Raw genomic sequence first — 21274 nt, forward strand, 5'->3', positions numbered from 1 at the left:
TCAAGCGCTAGAGGTAGTGTAATTGAGCATACGCTAAGATAATAATTGAGAATAGAGTTGAGACACAGGATCCAAACATCGCCTACCTCATTGCATAATCCAGTAACGCTTTGCTTCAAATACATTCAAGTTAACAGCTTTTCCTTATTTCTCAGTGACAAACTAGTTGTAATAATAATATTTTATATTTCAGATATAATACATTATAAAATAATATAATACATTATAAAATTAAGTGTCGAATTCGTTTAATATTTGTATAATAATATAATATAGGTATATGGTTTTACTTCTCGTAAGAGTTTTGTTTTTCCATTTTCAGCGCTATCAAATCATTACATATTTTAATTGTTGTTGGGGTCAACGTCTCAACTCTCATTATAAAGGAACTCTAGCGTCTAGACATTGCAGTTAATGAAGGATTTATTATTTTATGGATCCAATTTATTTTATTTGAATACATAATGTACCTAGATGTATTAATTGTATGTGTTATATTTCCGCTGTGTCGACTGCTAGCTGGTGTGATGTCAGCGCCAACTCTAGGAAGAAAGCAGAATCTGACGCTTTAGCTGGCTTGAAGATCATTGAAATCAGTCCGGCTACATCAAAGGTACCGACGCGAAGTGTCCATTCTTTATAATCCCTATTCGCTGGTGACAGTAACTGTATGGTAAAAGTCAATCGGTTTCAAAACAGTGCCAGTGTTCTGATACTGTTTCAGAGGACTTAATCTGTTTCCTTCTTTGAGGTTTTGTTCAATGAGATAGTCTTTAACCAAGTTATTAGAACATTAACACTACCATTTATTTAATTGATCACCTTTTTAAGTCTTCCTCATTAGTGAATGGACAACTAACAGAGTTACTTATCCTGCCCCTCTTACTAACAAGTAGACGTAAACAAAAGTAAAATATATGAAATATTCCGATTGACTACCGAAGAAGTAATACGACTAGCAAAAGCCTAATGTAATCGATATAAAATATATATTGAGTGAAAGTGTGCAGGTTTTAGCTGCTTATACCTTGGATGAAGTACAACAAAAAATTCTAATACCATAATAGTCCCAAATGAATACATTTCTCAGAAAAAATAATGTAACTACTGTATAAATTTAATGTTAACACTTTTCTCTATAAATACTATCGGGACTATTCTGACTATTATACTTATAAGCAGACAAACTGATAAGAAATGCTTCATCCCTTTGGAGTTTTTACATAGAATAAACGGTTTTCTTGCAAATTAAATAAATAAGAGTAACACGTATCGTTATTTCCTGCCATTAGGAAGTTTTGCACCCCTACTGCGATGATTAAGGGTCGGAAGGAACTCTGCTGTTCGGACCGAGTGCGTGTGTGCATTCGTACTGTACTCCAGCCAGGAGAAAGTCTCAGGGGAATGAGACGCAGCGGGGTGATGCTATGAATGAATGTTGATGTCGTAAGGTCACACACGTGAGTACACGCATCTCCATTGGCTCTCAGAGCACAAACGATAACACTGATACACACATATTTATACTATCCTAGTTACAAAATTAGATCACGGTTAATTTCCTGGTCTTTTAATCCCTCCATACAGAAAATAACATATGCAGGAGAGAGCATGTTTTTTAAACTGATGTTATAATTGTAATATTATCTATCTACTTCGCTCCAATAGATGACGCAATAGTAAGCACATTCCTTTCACGTACACGTTTGATACCATTGTTCCCGAATGGGAACACTGGGGAAAAAATTATTTAAAAATTATATAAATGTGAAATGCTTCTGCTAGCCATTTCACATTGTTGCTAAACGTTCAATTTAAAAGTTTTAGTCCATTGTTGGGCTTGAATGTAAATGATTTCCATTTTATTACGAACTGAAGTAGCGATATTTTGAAGTTAGCTGCAGTGCTGTGTATTTTTTTCTATGACTTTCAGTACAATTCTTTATTTTTATTGCTATCTAATATAAATTTATTATGCATATTACATAGAACATGCCTGTGTTCGCACATTAAAAATTTTCTGTAATTAAGTTTATTTATAGTGAATACAAAATGCATGTTCCCGAATGTATAAGCAAACTTCCGTAACGTGTCAGATTTGGTTTCAAATTACGGTTATTATGTTCTTCATCTGATTATCCCTTCAATATAGAAATGTACTGTGGGAAAAGCAATGAAAAGAGAGACATGCCACTGGGTACACAAGTTGTGAAATCTATGCTGAGTTCTGTTGAAAATCCTTCCTGTCATGCAGTATTCATGGACAATTTTTTTACGTCTTATGACTTACTGGCCGAACTACGTATTTTAGGTTTTCGGGCGACAGGAATTGTAAGAGAAATTCAACCCAAGAAATGTACACTGCAAAATATCAGCCATACAGATCAAAGTCGTCGGGGAACATATGATTACAGGGCAGACGGAAATATTCTTGCAATAAAATGGAAAGATAACGAAGTTGTTTGTGTGGCTTCAAATTATGACACAGTACATCCACACATCAGACAAAGAGATTCAGCCAGAGTCAGAAGAAACATATTCTAGTCCCTCAGCCAGCAATGATAAGGTCATACAATCAACACATGGGAGGCTTTGATCTATTAGATCGCTTCATTTCTCAATATAGACAAGCAATAATGTCAAAAAATGGTAGGCCTACTGGCCAATTCTGATCAACCGTATCTCAATGTTGAAAATTGCTGCTTGGCGTCTTCACATTACACTAACACCCTCATCAGAGTCTAGAATGAATTTGCTGAGAAGAGAAGTTAATGGATTGTTTGAATCACCTCCGACTTCTCCAAGATTAGACCCTACTGGAAGATTTTCGTTTCACCCCAAACAAAATTTTGGTCATGATATTCTTCAAGCAGATAAGCAGGGGCGATGCAGAGTGTGAAAGAAGAACAGCAGAATGAAATGTGTAAAGTGTTCTGTTCCATTGCATGTACACTGTTCACCAATGTATCACAAAACATAAATGACTAACGCATGGGACCATTGTTCCCATAGGGAACATGCCACAAAAAGTGAATGGTTGACTAAATTTCATGTTCTCCTGGTTGGAGAACAGTACGTGAGCCGGCAACACGCTGTTGCCAAACTACACACACTTTCAGCCTAAGTTTCTATTTAACCATGCACTTGATTGTAAAACGCGTAAGAGGTGTTTTATTTATTTTAATGTATTCTATTCCTCCCTTCAATCTGCACAATTAGGATATCACTTCCACCCTTTATACAATCAAACACTGCTGTTCGCAAATGACTGAGACACATAGGCTTAATATATTCGTATCATTACACTGGCGTTACTACTGCAATATCTTACCATATCGTGTAGAGATAAAGCATATTTAGTTAAGATAAGATTAATAGTGTCATGAACCCTCAAGAGTAGGAGCAGGATAAAAAAAAGGGATTAAATCACGGTTAAGAATAGGGAAATGAAAGTAGTGTGTAAATATAAACCTTGTTTATTGGTACAGTTATATGGCTACTAATAGTAGGCCTATATATGGTAGGAGAAACCGGAGTGTGGGAACAGAGATAGGTCTACAATATTTGCCTTGAGAGTTCGATATGGCGAAAGGTCAAGAGAGTCAACAAAAAAAAAATGTGATAGTAAGTGAAGAGAAGTTCTGTTGCCCTGAGACGGAGTGTAATCAGTAGACCTGAGATATATGCCATTATATTACCAGTGCGCTTCGTGCGCCTCTAACTTTGAGTATGTCTCAGAGTTGAGGTGAGTTAACGCAGTGTCTTTCGTTCGTAGGAACTCATGCTTATCATCACGGTAAGTTAGTCCTCAGCATTTGGATGGTTGACTTCGAAAAAGAACAAATTAAAGACATCATTTTCTTTGTTAAAAAAAATTGCACTATTTTAAAGACGATTTATTTTCTGTCTGTAGAAAATACACCTGATATGACACTGACAAGTATCAGCCTTATTATTTCACTATGTTAATATGACAGTGTATTACGTTTTTGTTTTACATAATTTTTCATTTCATATATTGTTGCAGTGAATAACAAACCACATTTTCAATTTTCAAAGGAGAATGTTGTTAGAAAAAACAGCCTTATATCTAGAAAAACTTCGTTCCACTTCTGCAGAAACAATGAGGACATATTATTTGAAATATTTTACACAAGTATTATCTGTCTCAAAATCTGTATCATTATTATTAGGATTCGTAATTCATCTACCTATAAACTGGAATGAGGTTGCCTGATTCGAAGTATATATGACGTCATAGCGCAGGTACAGGTACGTTCGTATACAAAATAGTTACGCATCCTCTGCCCTCTTCTTCTAGAATCTAGTGAGTAGTCTTATCGATCACTGTTCTTACTAGTCGTATTATTTAAATCTTTGAAGCTGATTGAAGGTTCATTGCAGAGGTAAAATGCCTTAGGTAAGACGTTCGAGCGTGTAATATTGCAGGGCATAGTTGAGGATATTTTAACTAATATTTTCACTTTCAATATAGACGACATTACACATAAATTGTGGATTGTTTCACGAAAAATTATCCTTATTGCGAGATGTATCGATTCCCAGAGTTTGTCGCAGAGGTCCTGAATCAACCTGTATATAATAAAGAAGCACGTCTTCCATCCATGGCATGAAGAGCAAAACAAATCACTGGAAAATTCGCACTTTCTCTGACTGTTTTGTAATGAAACAGATTCAGTTTATAATAGTTCGAAATAGAGAATGCTTTTCATTGTTTTCATAAATTATGAACTCTGCATCTGAAATTGCAGTAATACGAAAAAAGCATTAATTGTGACCGCATCAACTTTTAGAAAATATTTGGTGGCCTCAAACACTTCAGTTGTAAGTTAAAATAAATAAATCTCAATAATAATAATAATAATAATAATAATAATAATAATAATAATAATAATAATAATAATAAACTCGACAAATTATTGGGTGGGCCCATATAAGTTGGATCATGACCTACTGTATACGGGTTTCTGAACGATAATGTTATGTTTTATTTAACGACGCACGCAACTGCCTAGGTTATATCAGCGTCACCAGTGTTATACCAACTCCACCAATCAGACAGTCTCTGAACGATATATTGAATACTGGTATAGTGAGGATCATGTAAGAGCAGTTCTAAAAGGTTAATTTGACCGTATCTTCAGTGTTACCAACTAAAACCAGATATCACCAAAGAGGGTAAAATCATAATGCCATGCACTACAATAATAATAATAATAATAATAATAATAATAATAATAATAATAATAATAATAATAATAATAATAATAATATAGTATTAAAAATAACGATGTCTTATTTATTTACTACATCAAATCTTTATGTTGGGAGGTTTTTTAAATGGTTCAATAATTTGTGAAAGAGTAGGCCTATATTTTCCTCCTGAACCTCTCCACATTATGTTGCTAATAAATTAATATGATCTAATATTCAAATGTATTTTGTCTGATAACATGAAATTCATTGTTTTAACTAAACAGTTTACGATTCACGAGAACTAACCTAAAATTTATTTTGTTTGATCACGTGAAGTGATTAGTACAAACTCCGAAAACCGAATGCCACTTTGAAATGTATGCTTAAGAATATTTACTCCTAATAATTTTGCTATTCTAGTTATAATTGCTGTCTCCCTGCGCATAATTTCTTCTTCATTATCGTCTTTCTTCAGTTCATTATACATATGAACTATAGATTCCTCAAGCGCACTCTGAATGGCACACGCTTTCTTTCTTGGAGGAGTCACTGCCATGCTATTTCCTCTCTTTGACATTATTGTAAAAAAAATCACAACAAGAAAGAAATTAATTAAAATCAGAAATTATATTTCTATCGATCACCCAAGTACATGCATCACACCGTATGTGATATTTATTTACACTTAACTGACTATAGTCTTGAATTGTAACCACAACGCAACGCAACACACAAAATAACTGTTATGTATTAATATTAATACTGATATTAATTAATTATTAGTATGTTCAAATTTCGCTGGTTTCCAGTAATCGCCTCAGAAATAAGAAATATGAATTTTCAGAATTTGCACTACCGACAACTACTGCCAACATAACAGTTAGAAAATCACTACCAGTTGTAGTATTTCTCAGTACCGAAATTCGAAACGAAGTTGGCAAAAGAAAATTCAACCCTCAAACTAGAAAAGTCACCATAATCCACTAGCATATGTAGTAATGGGGGGAAAATGGTTAGATTTCACCCTTAGGGTACTAAGTAAGCTGATCCGGACATAGTACTGTACATCTATCGATAAGTCGAAACAGTAGCCTACTCTGAATGTGGTGACTCATCTGTACGTTGTTGTTTAGTCAACTGTCCGAAGACAAGTTTGGGCCCCGCTAGTGACACCAACACGGCATCACTCATGAGGCGACTATGTTAGGAGGTAACGGGGTAGGGTGGCCTGTTCCTTTCTCTCTCTCCATTGCATACATCGCTGACTAGCTACATATTACACTAATCAGACTTGAGATGCATACAAACAATTGTTGTTCCTCTGACACATAGCGTCAAGTGCGATGTACTGCCTGATAATAGATGTACATATCAGCCAGAAGCTCAATCAGAGATGTATCTGTATTATATATTGAAAATTAATGTTGCGCCTGGTGCTTCGTCAGTCGTTAAAAACAAGTGTAGAAAACATTTGGGAAGTGACTCAGAATAATTCTCAAGATAAGGAACAATTTTAAAACATTTAAAATATCTACTCTCGATTCTTAACTAACATATCGTGTTATTAACCAGACTATACATACAGCATGCACGTTCTAATTCGCGCGCTGTGATTGTACAGCGAATCAAGTGCAGTATACTTTGGCGCAGAAATGCATTTGTACTAGGGTTGCCAGGTTGTACGCTTTTCCCGTATTCTTACGTTTTCTGAATGCTAATGTGGCCTAACGTTTTTTATTCCCCCGTACAACACTTTCTTCCTTCATTTCAAATTTGGAGCTGAGTAATAGAAAATAATGTGTAACAGTTTATATAATTTTTGTTATTTTATTGCGGGATTTTGATTTTGAAAATCTTTTTATATTGGTACTATTGCAGAGATCACTCCATTGCTTACAATCGAATGTCGCAGAGATCACTCATTGCTATCGATGTAATACCGGTACTTGATTACTGACTACATTGCTAAAGATGATGGTGATGTGTCTAGGTGGGTAAATTCTTCACATTGGTGCATAGGCGGAGCTATGGGAGGCACTGCCCTCCCAAACTTGTCTCAACTATCGTTTTTTCTATTATCGTTAGAAAATATTGAATTCAGAAGATTTTTCTTCCTTTCGTTTATGATTAAGTTTCTGTGCTTAAATTAACGAATTAATGTCTTCAGATCATGTGTCTGAACTAAAATATTTATTTTAAATTTCTGAATGTAGGCCTATAAGAATTTCTATACCTCATTTGAGGAATGGAAACACAGTACCGGTAATGTTTCTTTTGTAACAGCCTATAATCATGTGTTAGAAGTCTGCAGATGTTCAGGCCGCCACTTGGAGAAATATGAATAGCATACTGCAGAACAATGCAGAAAAAAAAAGTGATCCCGGTACAATGTGTAAGCTTAAAGACGAGAGATTAAGTAAAATAATTACAATTTACATTTCATACGATATCTTCAGGAAGGTAAGTCTCAGATAAAAAAGTTTCTGTTAGCACTGTTAAGTAGTGTTCTTGATATATACATATGTTTATGTATGACAGAGAAAAATAGGGAGATTGTTTTCAGTTATCCCTATTATAATTTGTAGTAGACCTACAGTTCAAGACCTTTACAACTCGGTCCGAAAATCGCAGATATGAATGTAACACTGTAAGAAATATGCCCCCCGAAAATACCTTTATGAAATGATCATATTACGATATACTGTACTGTTATTTCAAGTTATCTTGAACTTCCTGAGCGGGGACAGAGGGGCAGAGGGAAGGAAGCGCGTAACGCGGGTGGAGCCAACTGAGTTGTTTGCGCATGCTCCGCATTATAATCTCTTGTCAAGAAACATAGGACTATTTCCTTCACTGCGTACCAGTATTGTTAACATGGAGCAGCAACCACAGGGTAGTAAGTATGGTGAAATCACACCACCGCGGAGAAAAAGTAACGCTGTTATCCACAGCGGAGAAAGAGAAATTATCGCAAATATAGTATAAGTGTTGCGAGGAGAAAAAATTAAACAAATGTTTGCTGGAACCTCTTGATAAGGAATATAAGAGAGCGGCTAAATACCCTGGCAAAGGTATTAGTTCCGTGAAGAGAATTAAGAATACTGAATTACAACCGAATGAATCTCACACTACTCCGGGAAAGAATAGGTAGGCCTATGTAATGTTTAGAAATTATTGCTGTAATAGTTATGTACAATAGTGTGTGTACTGTGAGCGACATAATGAATTACTGTTGTAGGTTATTATTTTGTTATGGTTCTGCAAAACAATCTATTTCATTCCAGAATTAGGACTTGTGTAAAGTAGAAGTGGACGACTTCATCAACATTCGGGATACAATCGAAGAATTCCATCTTGTTCAGAAATTAGTACCTACGGTTAAGAAGATAATTCCGAATGAATGATGCCAATGACGAAATAATAATTAATTTTGGATCAAGCGATGAAGACGATGACGGCAGCAATAATAGGGATCTGGATTGTGTATAATTGTAAATTAATGTAAATTCAAATAATAAGCCTGTAAAATATTGTTATAAAAATATGTACATATCAGCTGTAGGTGTAAGTCATGTAGGCCTATATAATGTATATAAATAGCTGTAGTAACTCCGCCATTGCCGGTCCCCAGCTTGGATGAGAGAGGAGGAGTGTACACACGATTATATTTAAATACTTACTCATTACAGGTTAATTAAAACCTGCTACGAAACTATGTTCTCCTCTCAAAACCGGAGTGTCGTGAGATAATGATGTCTGTATTGAACCAAGTTCTTTTACAGTAGAGAGCCGTGAAGTGAAAGAACCAACGTTTTCTGAAAAGAGTCACGTTACCCGAGGGGGGGCATCCTTGCCGTGCCGTTACGTTGATGAGTACATGCAGTACCGAGCAGTTCCAAAGACAGACTTAGGGGATGTAAGGTTTAAGATAACTTGCAATAACTAGTACCACGGTCAAGCTATAAAGGGTGGAGAAGGTAAATAATATCCCACATAACCTTGTTTATCGAGATTCTATGGTTTTGCTTTGCCCCCCCCCCCCAACGAAACTTTTCTCTCTCCGCCTATGCACTGGTGCCTCAGCAGAAAGTGCCAAATAGTTTCCAACTCATATGTTTCATACTGAGCATAGGCCTACCTGAATCGAATGTGTTTGTGGAACGAGAGCTTTCAATGATGAGGAACAAATGGACTGATCTGAGGAACGGATGTTCACCGGAACTGACAAATTCAGAGCTTCAAATTGTTATAAATTTTGACGTGCCCTGCAAAGAGTTTTTTAATATATTAAAAAGTGACAGTAAATTGCTAAATCAAGCTAAATCAGTTTCAAAATATGAACATGTCGTTAAAAATTTGACACTAAGACACAAAAATGTAAGTGTGTGTACAATTGCAATTTTAATAAAAATTAAGAAAGCATGAGTCACTAAAAATCTCGATAAAATCTTCCTTTTTATTTTGAAAAGTTTGCAAACCTAATTTGTACTGTCTAGTTCAGGCATGCCGAAACCCTGCACATTGTGCAGTAGTCTCTGTGCGATGTGCACTTTCTATTCCCCTACCTGGAAGGAGTGAATCGCTTTGGAGAGGAACGCGACAGGGCTATACAGACCTGCAACAGCATATCAGCTTTTGTTTCAGTAACTCAGTTTCAGGACGGGTACTGATTTGGCTGTCTGTGAATGAGTTGTGGTAAAACCTGACATTGGCGTTGTTTTAGAGTCTGTACTAATACAGCCATCAAAGATTAGTCGACTTACGACTTACATTTCATAAGCTGGTATGTGATGAGAATATTGTGACGAATACATGTAAGGCTCTTGAGGTTGTAAGGAGCGGAGAAAGCAACTATTTGCTAGGCGGAAAAATTTTCTGGAAAAATATATAATGGCAAATTTTCCATCTCACGTCACTATATTATGCTAATATACTTACATTAATAAATCTTTAAACCTGACATAAATAGAATATCGTCGCTTCACAGCTTGTGAACTACACTTTTCATTTCTTTCAGTAACGCTGCCAACTTGTCGATACTTGCTCTCATCGTTTTCCAAATAAGCTATATGTGAATTTAAATTCTAAGCTTAATTTATATTATTTATTAATATTAATGTTAATTTATATTGACTTACAGCAAGGAAATAATTTCAGTGTAAAACATCACAATGTTCTACTGCATGCAATTAATTGGATGTGTATTTTCTTCAACATTTGTGTACCAATGGTCCCAATAAATAATAATGCTTGACGAACAATGAAAGAATAGGGTCTATTACTTCAAAATAATGAAATACTGTGTTCGTTTTTTTGTTATTTCGAAATTACTGCAATATATTTTTTTTCTTCAAATACTATATAAAAATCATATTAATAAATTATGCTTTACAAACCACTACTTTGTCAAGTATAACTGAGTAAGCCTAAAGTTTCTTGTATTACAATTTTCAAATGAGGGGCTCACAACCAGAGTGGACCAGGTCCACCAGTGATCAGTTTGTGGATTAATACAATCTCGGATGAAGAAAACTTAGATTTATTCATTGCCATAACAAACAAAGTCCATAACTCATTTGTTACTCCATAGAGGGCAGCATTTCCTATGGAAGGTGAAGGTTGCTAAGCGTGAGCCAGGAACTTTAAGACTCAATATCTCAGAACTATTCCAGATGGACTTGGTCCACTCTGGTTGTGAACCCCTCATATATAGGCACTGATAATAACCGTGTTTTTTTTTTTCCTTCTGCTAAGTGTGTTTATAATGTCCAAATGCCTATTTAATCCAACCCTAGAAGCGCAGAACAGATTATTGTACAGCCCTCCAGCTAAGAACTGGTAAAGGTGCGTCCAGACTTGCAACAGAACATCGTAGCGCAACCGCGCTGCGATCCTATCTGGACAGCGAACGATACTTCGCAACATCGGCGTGTAACGTGAGCCCGCAACCTGAGCGTTACGGACCGAGGGGCGCTGAGTTGCACCACTTGTCGTTTATTCCAAGGAAAAATCAAATGATCCAGAGCGTTGAAGTTGCGGTAAGTGTGGACGTGCATGGAAGCTGGACGTGTAACACCCATTCGTGCCGCATGTGTGGCTACAGTGCTACAGTGCTTCCATGAAGACGGTCAGGGTTCGGTCTGCGTGGAATGTATGATGGTAAAATAGACGTTGCATAAGGGTTTTCTCGGGGTACTCTGTTTCTCTCTTTCATTCCAACACTACATTTCTCCTTCTATTCCTCTCTCGGAACAACTGGATAAGGCGGACCCATGGCGGAAACATAGTAAAGGTGTGGGACTGCGCATGCTGTTGCGATAGCGGCCGAGGCGTGTGACGTCATCTTCACTGCAGACAGCGATCGCAGCTCATTGCGTTGAGTACATTTTCTTCAATATAACTAACTAGACAATTACAATACATAATGAGTAATTGTGCAGTGTACGGTTGCAGTACTCATTATAGAAAAACCAGAGGCAGTAATATTAAATATTTTTCATTCCCGAAAGATAAACATCTTCGTAAAAAATGGGAGAATAGTTGCAAACGCCAAGATCCTCTACCAAAATCAGACGCTCCACATTTATTGAAATTACACAGGAATCACTTTCTAGATCATGGTTTCAACTTGAACGGATTGAACATTTTATCAGAATCCATTCATGAACGTTTACGTGCATCCTCGTCCTCTGATACAAAATTAGCTTACGAGTTAACTCCTTTACACTTAAGTGTCCGTGGTACCCAAAGACAAAAAGTTAGTTTGGCAGCACAACTATTTTCGAACAGGATAGCAAAGGCTTTGAAATGGTGTGGTGAAAACGAAATAAACTTAAAGGCAATAAAATTAACTAATGATTGGTTTGATTTATTTAATACCGTTTCTAAATTCGGTACTCACCGTGGGCTGCATAGTTACGGAATAAACCTTCAAGATCAGAATATTATACTCTCAGTAATGAATGACTTCATGACCACAGTTAAAGTAGGAGAAGCAAACAGGAAATTACCTTATCAGGAGGGAATTCTAATAAATAATAAGAGTAAATGATTAACAGGATTGTATGAGGCAATGAAGTGGAAGTACAAAATTGAATACATCATCACAAGAAAACTTAACCAAGATCTGATAGAAAAACTTTTTTTTTTTTTTTCGGAAATTAGAAGCATGGGTACAACAAACGATCATCACTCTGCTTTAGATTTTAAACATAGACTGAAGTGGTACATACTAGGTCGAAATCCATTATCCCAGTTTTATGAGAACAAAAACACCTCCGATTTTCTTTCGGAAGAAGAGGCATTAATAATGGGTCCTAGTACAAGCCAATCAGAAGTCAATGATAATCTGCAGAAAGAACTGTGTGCAACGGCAGAATTTCTTAAAGGCATTCTGAAACCGGTTAAATTTACCAACGATGGAGATCCTGAAGAAAATATAGGCCTCCCAGAAAAAATATATTAAATATCTGCAAGACAGCGGATATTCCAGGAAGGATTAAAATATACTGCAGAATATATTACCCGAATCTTGGAAGTCCCACAAAATTGTAAACTTCTGCTAATCAAAAAGACTGGATTACTACAGTGTCGCGTGGAAACTTAATTCTCCCTTCTAAGGATCTACAATTGGTTTCCATGCTTGTTGACAGTATATTCTCAGATGTACACGGAGATTCCGTTTCTCATGAGACATTTATAATAAAAAATACTGTAAATTTGGTTAATTCTGCCATGAAAAACGAAGCAGAAATCAGTTCCCCTCTTCCGCCAGAAGTACGAGTAATTACGACATTGATTAGAACAAGAACATTTATTAGAATTAAAGAAATTAATAAAACAATAAAAATGTCTGGAATTTCAAAGAAAAATGTTATAAAGAAAATGAAAAAGATTGCATAAGAATAAGTATTTACCTAACAGAGAGGGATTTAGAATAGTGAAATTATTCTATGTCGTGAGTGGAATAGTAAGGTAAATAATGTAGTAGATTATAATATATTATGTCTCCATTAGCCTAAATATATAAAAATATTTGTTTACTATATAATGACAAATTATTCAAAAAAATGCGTATACATATAGGCTACGTTAATAAAGATTCAAAAGTATTTGAATTCTTGTATAAAATAATGTATGCTATAAATAATTGCATAGATCTAAGTATGTATATATTTATTGCACACTGTATTGTAATTATTATAAAAGCATGTGTATGTTACAGAAGGCATTATTAATGACACACTGCCATATCAGATTGTTTCTTAAAACTTGGTTTGATATGTAATAGATCATAATTGTATTACGTTATCATTTCAAGGCAGTCCCTATTGTACTTGAATTCATGTGCAATATAATGTGTGTGTTATATGGGCCTAATTTTGTGCATATTTGTAGCATAATGTATAATTGTTATAAAAGTACGTGTATATTACAGACGGCAATTATTAACGTTGCACTACCATATTACATTATTTCTTGACTCTTGAATTCAATTTATTGTTCACTATTTTATAATGTTATCACTTCAAGGTAGACCCTAATATAGCCTATACTGTTAATATTTACTGAATACACAAACCATGATTTTTATTTATTCATTTAAATCTATGGACGCAGATCTAACCATCAACAACTCTTATGTTGACTGTGTCATTCGAGTGCGGCCTGCAGTGAAGGTGACGTCATGCGCAGACTGAACGAAAACACGCACAGCTTGTCCCACACCTCTACCACAGTCTAAGTTTTAGACTGTGCCTCTACTATGTTTCCACCATGGGCGGACCGCACAGCAGCGCCGACTATGCTCGCCACTAGTGACCTGGCCGTACCGAAATAAGACAATCGAAATTTCGCTAGTAAATTCGCGACTATATTCTTTAAGCATTATTTCAAATGCAAGGTTTACGTAGCATAACGGCGGTCTTTTGAATGCACTAGAAGAAAATACAGATTTAATAAGATATTATATCAGGTTAATACAGCTAAATGAAGGAGAAATATGATGTGCTTTAGGAAATATCACTGAAATCACGAAATCAAATTTCGTGGCAATCGTCGTCAAGCGCTCGCTAGGCTACGTAATTATTACCGCATTGGCATTGTATTTTTGGTTCAGAGAAAATAGCTCGTCTTTACGAAAGAAACGTTCAGCTCCCATAAAATTAATTATTGCTTTCATAACATTGCTTATCAATTTTACGAAAAAAATTATCATCAGAACCATGGGCGACTAGAAACATCACTAGCGTCCACCGCTGTGGAGTAACGGTTAGCTTGCCTGACCGTGAACGAGCGGGCACGGGTTCAAATCCTGGTTGAGGTTTTCTTCGGGAGTTTACGTCAACCCATTAAGAGCACTGGACCCTGGACTCATTTCGCTGTCATTATCACCTTCATAGTATTCAGACGCTAGATAATCATAGATGTTGATCGTCTGGCCGCGAAACCAGGTGGCCCGGGTTCGAATCCCGGTCGGGACAAGTTACCTGGTTGAGGTTTAGTCCGGGGTTTTCCCTCAACCAATACGAGCAAATGCTGTTTAACTTTCGGTGCTGGACCCCGGACTCATTTCACCGGCATTATCACCTTCATTTCATTCAGACGCTAAATAACCTAGATGTTGATAAAACGTCGTAAAAAACCCACTACAAAAAATACATCACTAGCCAAGCGAAAAGCACATTCGACCATATTGAAACAAAAGAAAATGCGAGCGGGGTTTTAGTTCGTACGTAGTATAGGCTATTTGTATTTATTTACACTGCAAGTGGCCAAGCACCCGGTGGCAGTGGTATAGCTCGCGCAAGAAACGATTACCGAAAACCAATGGTGGCGTTGCTGTCTATTTTGACGTGTGTATGTAGGCACGACTAGGGAGGAGAGGTGCGAGCCTATGGAAGTAGGCCTACTGTCTCTTCCAAGAAGATGAACGAATGAGGACATCGCTGTGGAAATAAAGAACGTAGCAAGAGAAAAATTCGAAGCTAATTAAACGCGCAATATATGTTTACGAATGAAATAATAATACCGTGCGATACAAGACACGTATTCGCATTCAAGGGAACAAACTAAAGTCGTAATGTATAGCTCGTGCAAAAAACGATTACAGAAAACCAATGGTGGCGTTGCTGTCTGTTTTGACGTGTGTATGTAGGCACGCCGAGGGGGGAGAGGTACGAGCCGTTGGAAGTACTGTTTCTTCCATGAAGATGAACAAATGAGGATATCGCTGTGGAAATAAAGAACGTAGCATGAGAAAAATTCGAAGCTAATTAAACGCGCAACGTATGTTTACGAATCAAATAATAATACCGTGCGATACAAGACACGTATTCACATGCAATGGAACAAAATAAAGTCGTAATGTAACTATCACAACGCTAGACTGATTCTATCGATGTCATTTCTCTTCCGACTGTACTCTTGAATATCATTCAAGTTATCTCATGACCTTTCCTCTCGCCCGCTCTTCCTTATCGCAGTGTTTGATTCGCATTCCTTCCGTCGGTAATCCGCACTTGCGAGACCTATATACACAATATAAGCAATACACAATAAAATTACAATACACAATACAATTATGCAATACAAATACAATAAAATACAAATACAATAAAATGTCTCCTCTCACATTATTTATCCCCTCATCTAATCCACTCCAACCTTGTCGCATTCCTCGGCTTTATGTCGCTTAGCTATCCCCTCATCTAATCCATGAAACCTTTTAACTCGCAATATGTACGCAAATAAGTTGCGTTGCAAAATGATTCAACCCCTATACATGGCAAGTACGGGTTTCCGATGTTAATCTAGGTTCTAAGGGCTTGAGGCTCCAGGTTCTATTCGGACTCCTCTGTAGATGATGGAACCTTACCTGCAGAGCCAAGGAAGGATAGCCCACCTGTTAGCGTAGGATTAACGTCAATTAGTCAATCAATCAACCATCAATCAACCAATGACTCAACACCCATTCGTATGTCTGTGTTGACAATGAACATGGAATGGACAGAGCAAAACACGTTGCACTTTATGAAATTATACGGAGGTAAAGAAATTTTGTGAAATGTCAAACACAAGGAATTTTAACAAAAGTTTAAGGAACGAAGCTTGGGAGCAGCTGGCGCGACCTTGACGTTACGACCCAGCGTTGCGGACCGGGACGCTCAGCGATCCATCGCTTGACGGTATTTCTGCGTAACAATCAAAGGATCCAGAGCTCTCTAGTTGCAGTATGCGTAAAGGCTCCCCCAAACAGACGCGATACGGAATGCGTTACGATAGCGTTACGATTTTGCGATAAATGTTTTCATTGCGTTCAGTGATTGTGTTCACACACACGCGATTATCGCAATATGCGTTATAATCGCAGCAAGTAGAACGCGACGATTTTGCGTTCTATTCTCCCGGAGATGTAGATCGCGAGAACGCCACGCGTTTATTTTGATGCTGGGTTGAAGTGTGTCATTTATGGATTCATCTTCAAAGGAAGAAGAACTTCTCTTTCTTGGATGAGAATCGTCGCAGGCAAAGTAGGTGCAGGTAAGTCCATGGTAGTCATGTATGGTTAAGATAAATAATATAAAAAGGTATAAAGTGATGATTTAGCTTTTCTTTGCCAAGAACGTGAAATAAATAACAAGTACGCCTACCCGATTATAAACTTTATTTTTTTTTTTAATTTGCTCTTTTTGTTGCAGGAGGTTGTGGATTCACGAGTTAAATGCCACAAGGGAAGAAAAAGATTAATTTTATACCTTAGTTCAACAACTAACCTTAGCACTCTGCTAACCTTGAAGAGCCTACTAGTAAAGAATTTCAATGTTTAGAGTACCCATAAAATAACGAATTTTAATGTGAAGTAAATTCAGTAGTAATTTATTCTAAACATACCTACGTCTAATGATTTACTTACATAAGTATATCTAGAGTGTGGTAAGATATTGAAAGTAATAAAACTCCGACAAACAAATTACATAACTTTTTGTTTCCACATACTTTATTAATTTTATATTTCTGCACAATTATTTATAATATTGTACAAGCATTTTGCAATTTGCACAAATATATTTTTTTTTCATTTGTGCATTTTTGCGACAGTTATTTATTTTCTACCTTAAACCCCGCGTCAGTCTACAAGCCAGTACGACATCAAATTATAAATAAATAATTGCACTTATTGTTTACATCTAACTTTGTAGCTATCTCCTTCCATTTCTTCTCCTTTTCCATGCCACGGATTTTCCTTTACGAACTCAATAAAAAATTCCACGTTCGTTTACAAGTACATAATCCGAAATCGCAATCTGTGAGCACAAGTGATATACACCTGCTGAAGGTAACTGGTCTTTGCGCTGTGGCTGGAAAACTAAAATCCGCATATGTGGTCACCCATTACGATATTCTGATTGGCTGGGGAGTTAGAATATCGTATATCGCGGACGCGCCAGTTTGGGCACCTCTTCGCGATAGTGCGATATTGCGTTATCGCGAAATCGTAACGCTATCGTAACGCATTCCGTATCGCGTCTGTTTGGGGAGGCCTCCGAATTATTATTAAATTCAGCAAACCATGTTGCACCAGTACCATGTTCATGCTTTATACTTATTTATGTTTATTTTATGTTCAACTTCATTATTATTATTATTATTATTATTATTATTATTATTATTATTATTATTATTATTATTAGCATCATCATTATCATCATTTATATTCATACGACTATTTTATTGACTCTGATTATTTCCTGATTTATTGTAGTATTCAATGAGATCCAAAATTGTAACATCTATGTTAATTCACATTCGGAAACCAAAATCACTATCCATATACAAAATATTACTGTCAATAATACGAATAATCAGCAAGTATGAAGTTATTGGCATGTAAAAATATCTCAATAATATATTATTATACTAGCAAGTATAAATAATAATTATTATTTGTATACATACTGCTGATGTCTATACTTCGCTCAAACACACGCCATAATGAATTACTTATTAAACATTAAATACACGCAAACACTAAAAAGTAATTAACACTTCTTAGGAACACAAAATTGAAGTTACTCTCAATTTCTTAATTGTTAATTGAACATAATTCAATACACCGATACGAAATGAGTTTAAATCACCGCCAATTACGGTGGTCAACTCTCTAGATTTTAACTTATTAAACAATAAAGTACCGGTACTACAATAATTAGGCATATCATATTTCTTCTGTCTGTGACTTTCTATTCTTACAGTTCTGCATTACGTGCATTAAAATCATGGCAATTTACTCGTAATATTTTATTATATTCAGTTTCGTCATGCGTAAACAGCATTAAACATTTATAAATATAAGTATAGGCTATACAAAGAAATACCAAGATTCTGTATTCCTAAAAAAGAAAAAAATTAAAAGGTTTTGTACTAAAATTACAAAATCGTTCTAATAACTCGTTTCTGAGCAATAAAGACTCTGCTAATATTTACAGCATTTCTCCTTAAAAGATACCATGGTTAAAATGAGAATAATATATAGATAAGAAAGAATGTACATTCAACGTAGACCTAAGCTGTAAAAATAGCAAAATTTACGGTATTTAGCTTTTTTTTTAAATAAAATCAATATAGGCCTACCACTGTAAAGTGTTGTCGACAAAAAATTCAAGGAACATAATATTATCCACAGATGTAATATAATTATTAAAATTGATAGATGGATGGACGGACAGGCAGACAGACAGACATATTTATTCGTTCCATAATATCTTACAGTTGCTTTAGAGTATAGAATAAAGAACATGTCAAATTCTCTCGTTTAAAATATAAAAATGCAAATATGAAATATATACAGAATTAATACCTTAATGACAATAACATATTATACAATAGAATATATTTACCATTTCATAGTATTAAAATATTTACACTACCAATATGTGAAATGTCAAGAATTCATCTACAGAATAGAAAGTGTGAGATATTAAGTACGGTAATTTTTAGTTCTACTTTAAATAATGCAGGATTTTGATTATGACTCAATGTCTTGAAGACTACTGAAAATTTTTATTGTCATGCAAGGTACTCCCTTTGATAGCATGATAAGTTTGATGATGGCGTTTGAAAATCATTCTTTCTGCTGGTATTTATACATGTATGGCTAAATTAGTTGGAAAATTTCTTTATTACATTAGAGGAAATGTATTGAAGAGTATAATGTACTGATTTGTTAAAGTCAGAATCTCAAATTAAAAAAAAAAAATTGGTCTACACGATTCTATAGCCTTTGCTGCAACTATTATTCTAATTTCTCTTTTTTTAATAATATATTTTTACTATCCCCAAAATATTATTTCGTAGAACATAATGAAATAAATATAGGCAAATATATTGTCTTTAAGATACTCTATTTACGAATTGTTGTAACGACCTAATTGCGAAGCATGCTGAGCTACGTTTGGGGGTTATTACATTAATATGTGGTTGCAGTTTAATGTAGATCTATTATTAATATGCAAACCAATAAATTTGGTTGTTGATGTTTCTAGTAGAGGTATATTGTTGATAGTTGTGTCTCATGTTTCAGAGATTAAATTTGAAGAGGTTTTAAATTGAATTATGTTAGTTTTATTAATGTTTAAAGCTAGTTTATCGGTTGTAAACCAGTCATAAATTTTAATGAAAAGTGTTTCTGTTTTATATTTGAATGTGGCGAAGTTGCTGTCTGTAATTATGATACTTGTGTCACCTGTAAATAGTATAGAATAATCTGTTCCTTTTATTAAGGGGCCAAGATCATTTATAAAAATTAGAAAAAGAAGAGGTCCTAATAGAGATCTTTGCGTGACCCCTGTATGAACATTTCCCCATGTTGAAGTAGGTTTGAAGGTGTCACTGAATGCGTTGATTTCAACTTTTGTTTTCTGATATGGAGATATGACTCAAACCACTGTTATGCTATGCCTTTAATAACATAGTATTCTCATTTTTTAAGTATAATTTTATGATTAATACAATCGAAAGCTTTGGAGAGATCACAAAATATCCCTCCTACTTGTAATTTCCTATTAATAGCTTCCAGAATTTTATCAACAGTAATCTCACTAGACGTTTTGATTTTATCGATAAATTTGCGAGTGGAACACGAGCAGATTTATCTAGAGAAAATCAAAACTCGAGTGGGATTTAATTGACTATTACACGATTAGAAGAAAGTATATAAAGATTAGAAGTAACGAAGTACTCCAATACAATAAAATATTAATTGACTTACGAAAATACACCTGTCTTCAAATGTATTATTGTACCATCTCAACATTACAAATATTACGCTAGATGCATGCTAGATGGCAGTAGTGTCTTATACAGATACTGTAATGATTACTATCAGAGCCTTCTTTAGTTACAAGCCGGGGCATAGGTAGGTTTGGTAACGCAGAGTGGAGGCGGGAGATTTTAGAGTGATATTGTGTTTGCTCATTGCTTTCGTTATACGTAACGCGTATTTTTTCAATATTACTTCATGCACAAAGGTAAGATCAAGATTCAGAGTAGTGATGTAAATTATTACGGGTTCGAAAATAGTGTTTTATTGCAATCAATTAGCTATACTTCAGAATACGGCGTAAGTAGGCTACTTACATACAAAGGCTGCCACTTAAAATAATTACAAAAAAAACATGTTTTTATTGATAGTACGAAGGTAAATAAATAAATAAAAAAGATATTCCTTGCACCGAAAATAATAAAATCAATAATGCAATAAAGACGTAAGTTCCTACGCAGTATTCTTAAGTTCCATTCAGTTAACAAATTTGTGGCTAGCAAATTTACAATGTTTTGCGACTTAATGGTGTTTCATCTGTGAAAGGTTTAGGATATATTTTAATATTATCTTCTGCGATTATCTATCGTGTTTTTCTACAAATATTTCAGATGCCTAGAAAGTGCTGTGTGCCTATGTGTCGTAGCAACTACACTTATAATTTAAAAAAATAAAATAAAAACATACTTGTTTTTTTATTGATGGTACAAGGGAAAATAAATAAATACTTAAAGAAAT

At 35.2% G+C, this 21274-nt stretch overlaps 1 protein-coding gene across 1 annotated transcript in view; it reads left to right on the top strand.

Annotated features, from left to right (window-relative positions):
- Positions 1–3651: 3651 nt before the first annotated feature.
- The window catches only part of LOC138713402 (acyl-coenzyme A thioesterase 13-like), a 41702-nt gene continuing 24079 nt past the window's right edge, over positions 3652–21274 (top strand). Inside the window, exon 1 of the mRNA XM_069845479.1 lies at positions 3652–3796. Within this exon, the coding sequence (XP_069701580.1) occupies positions 3782–3796 (15 nt within the window). The 5' untranslated portion in view covers positions 3652–3781. The remainder of the gene's footprint in view (positions 3797–21274) is intronic.

Source organism: Periplaneta americana, chromosome 14, assembly GCF_040183065.1.
Source record: "Periplaneta americana isolate PAMFEO1 chromosome 14, P.americana_PAMFEO1_priV1, whole genome shotgun sequence".
Classification (NCBI taxonomy): domain Eukaryota; kingdom Metazoa; phylum Arthropoda; class Insecta; order Blattodea; family Blattidae; genus Periplaneta; species Periplaneta americana.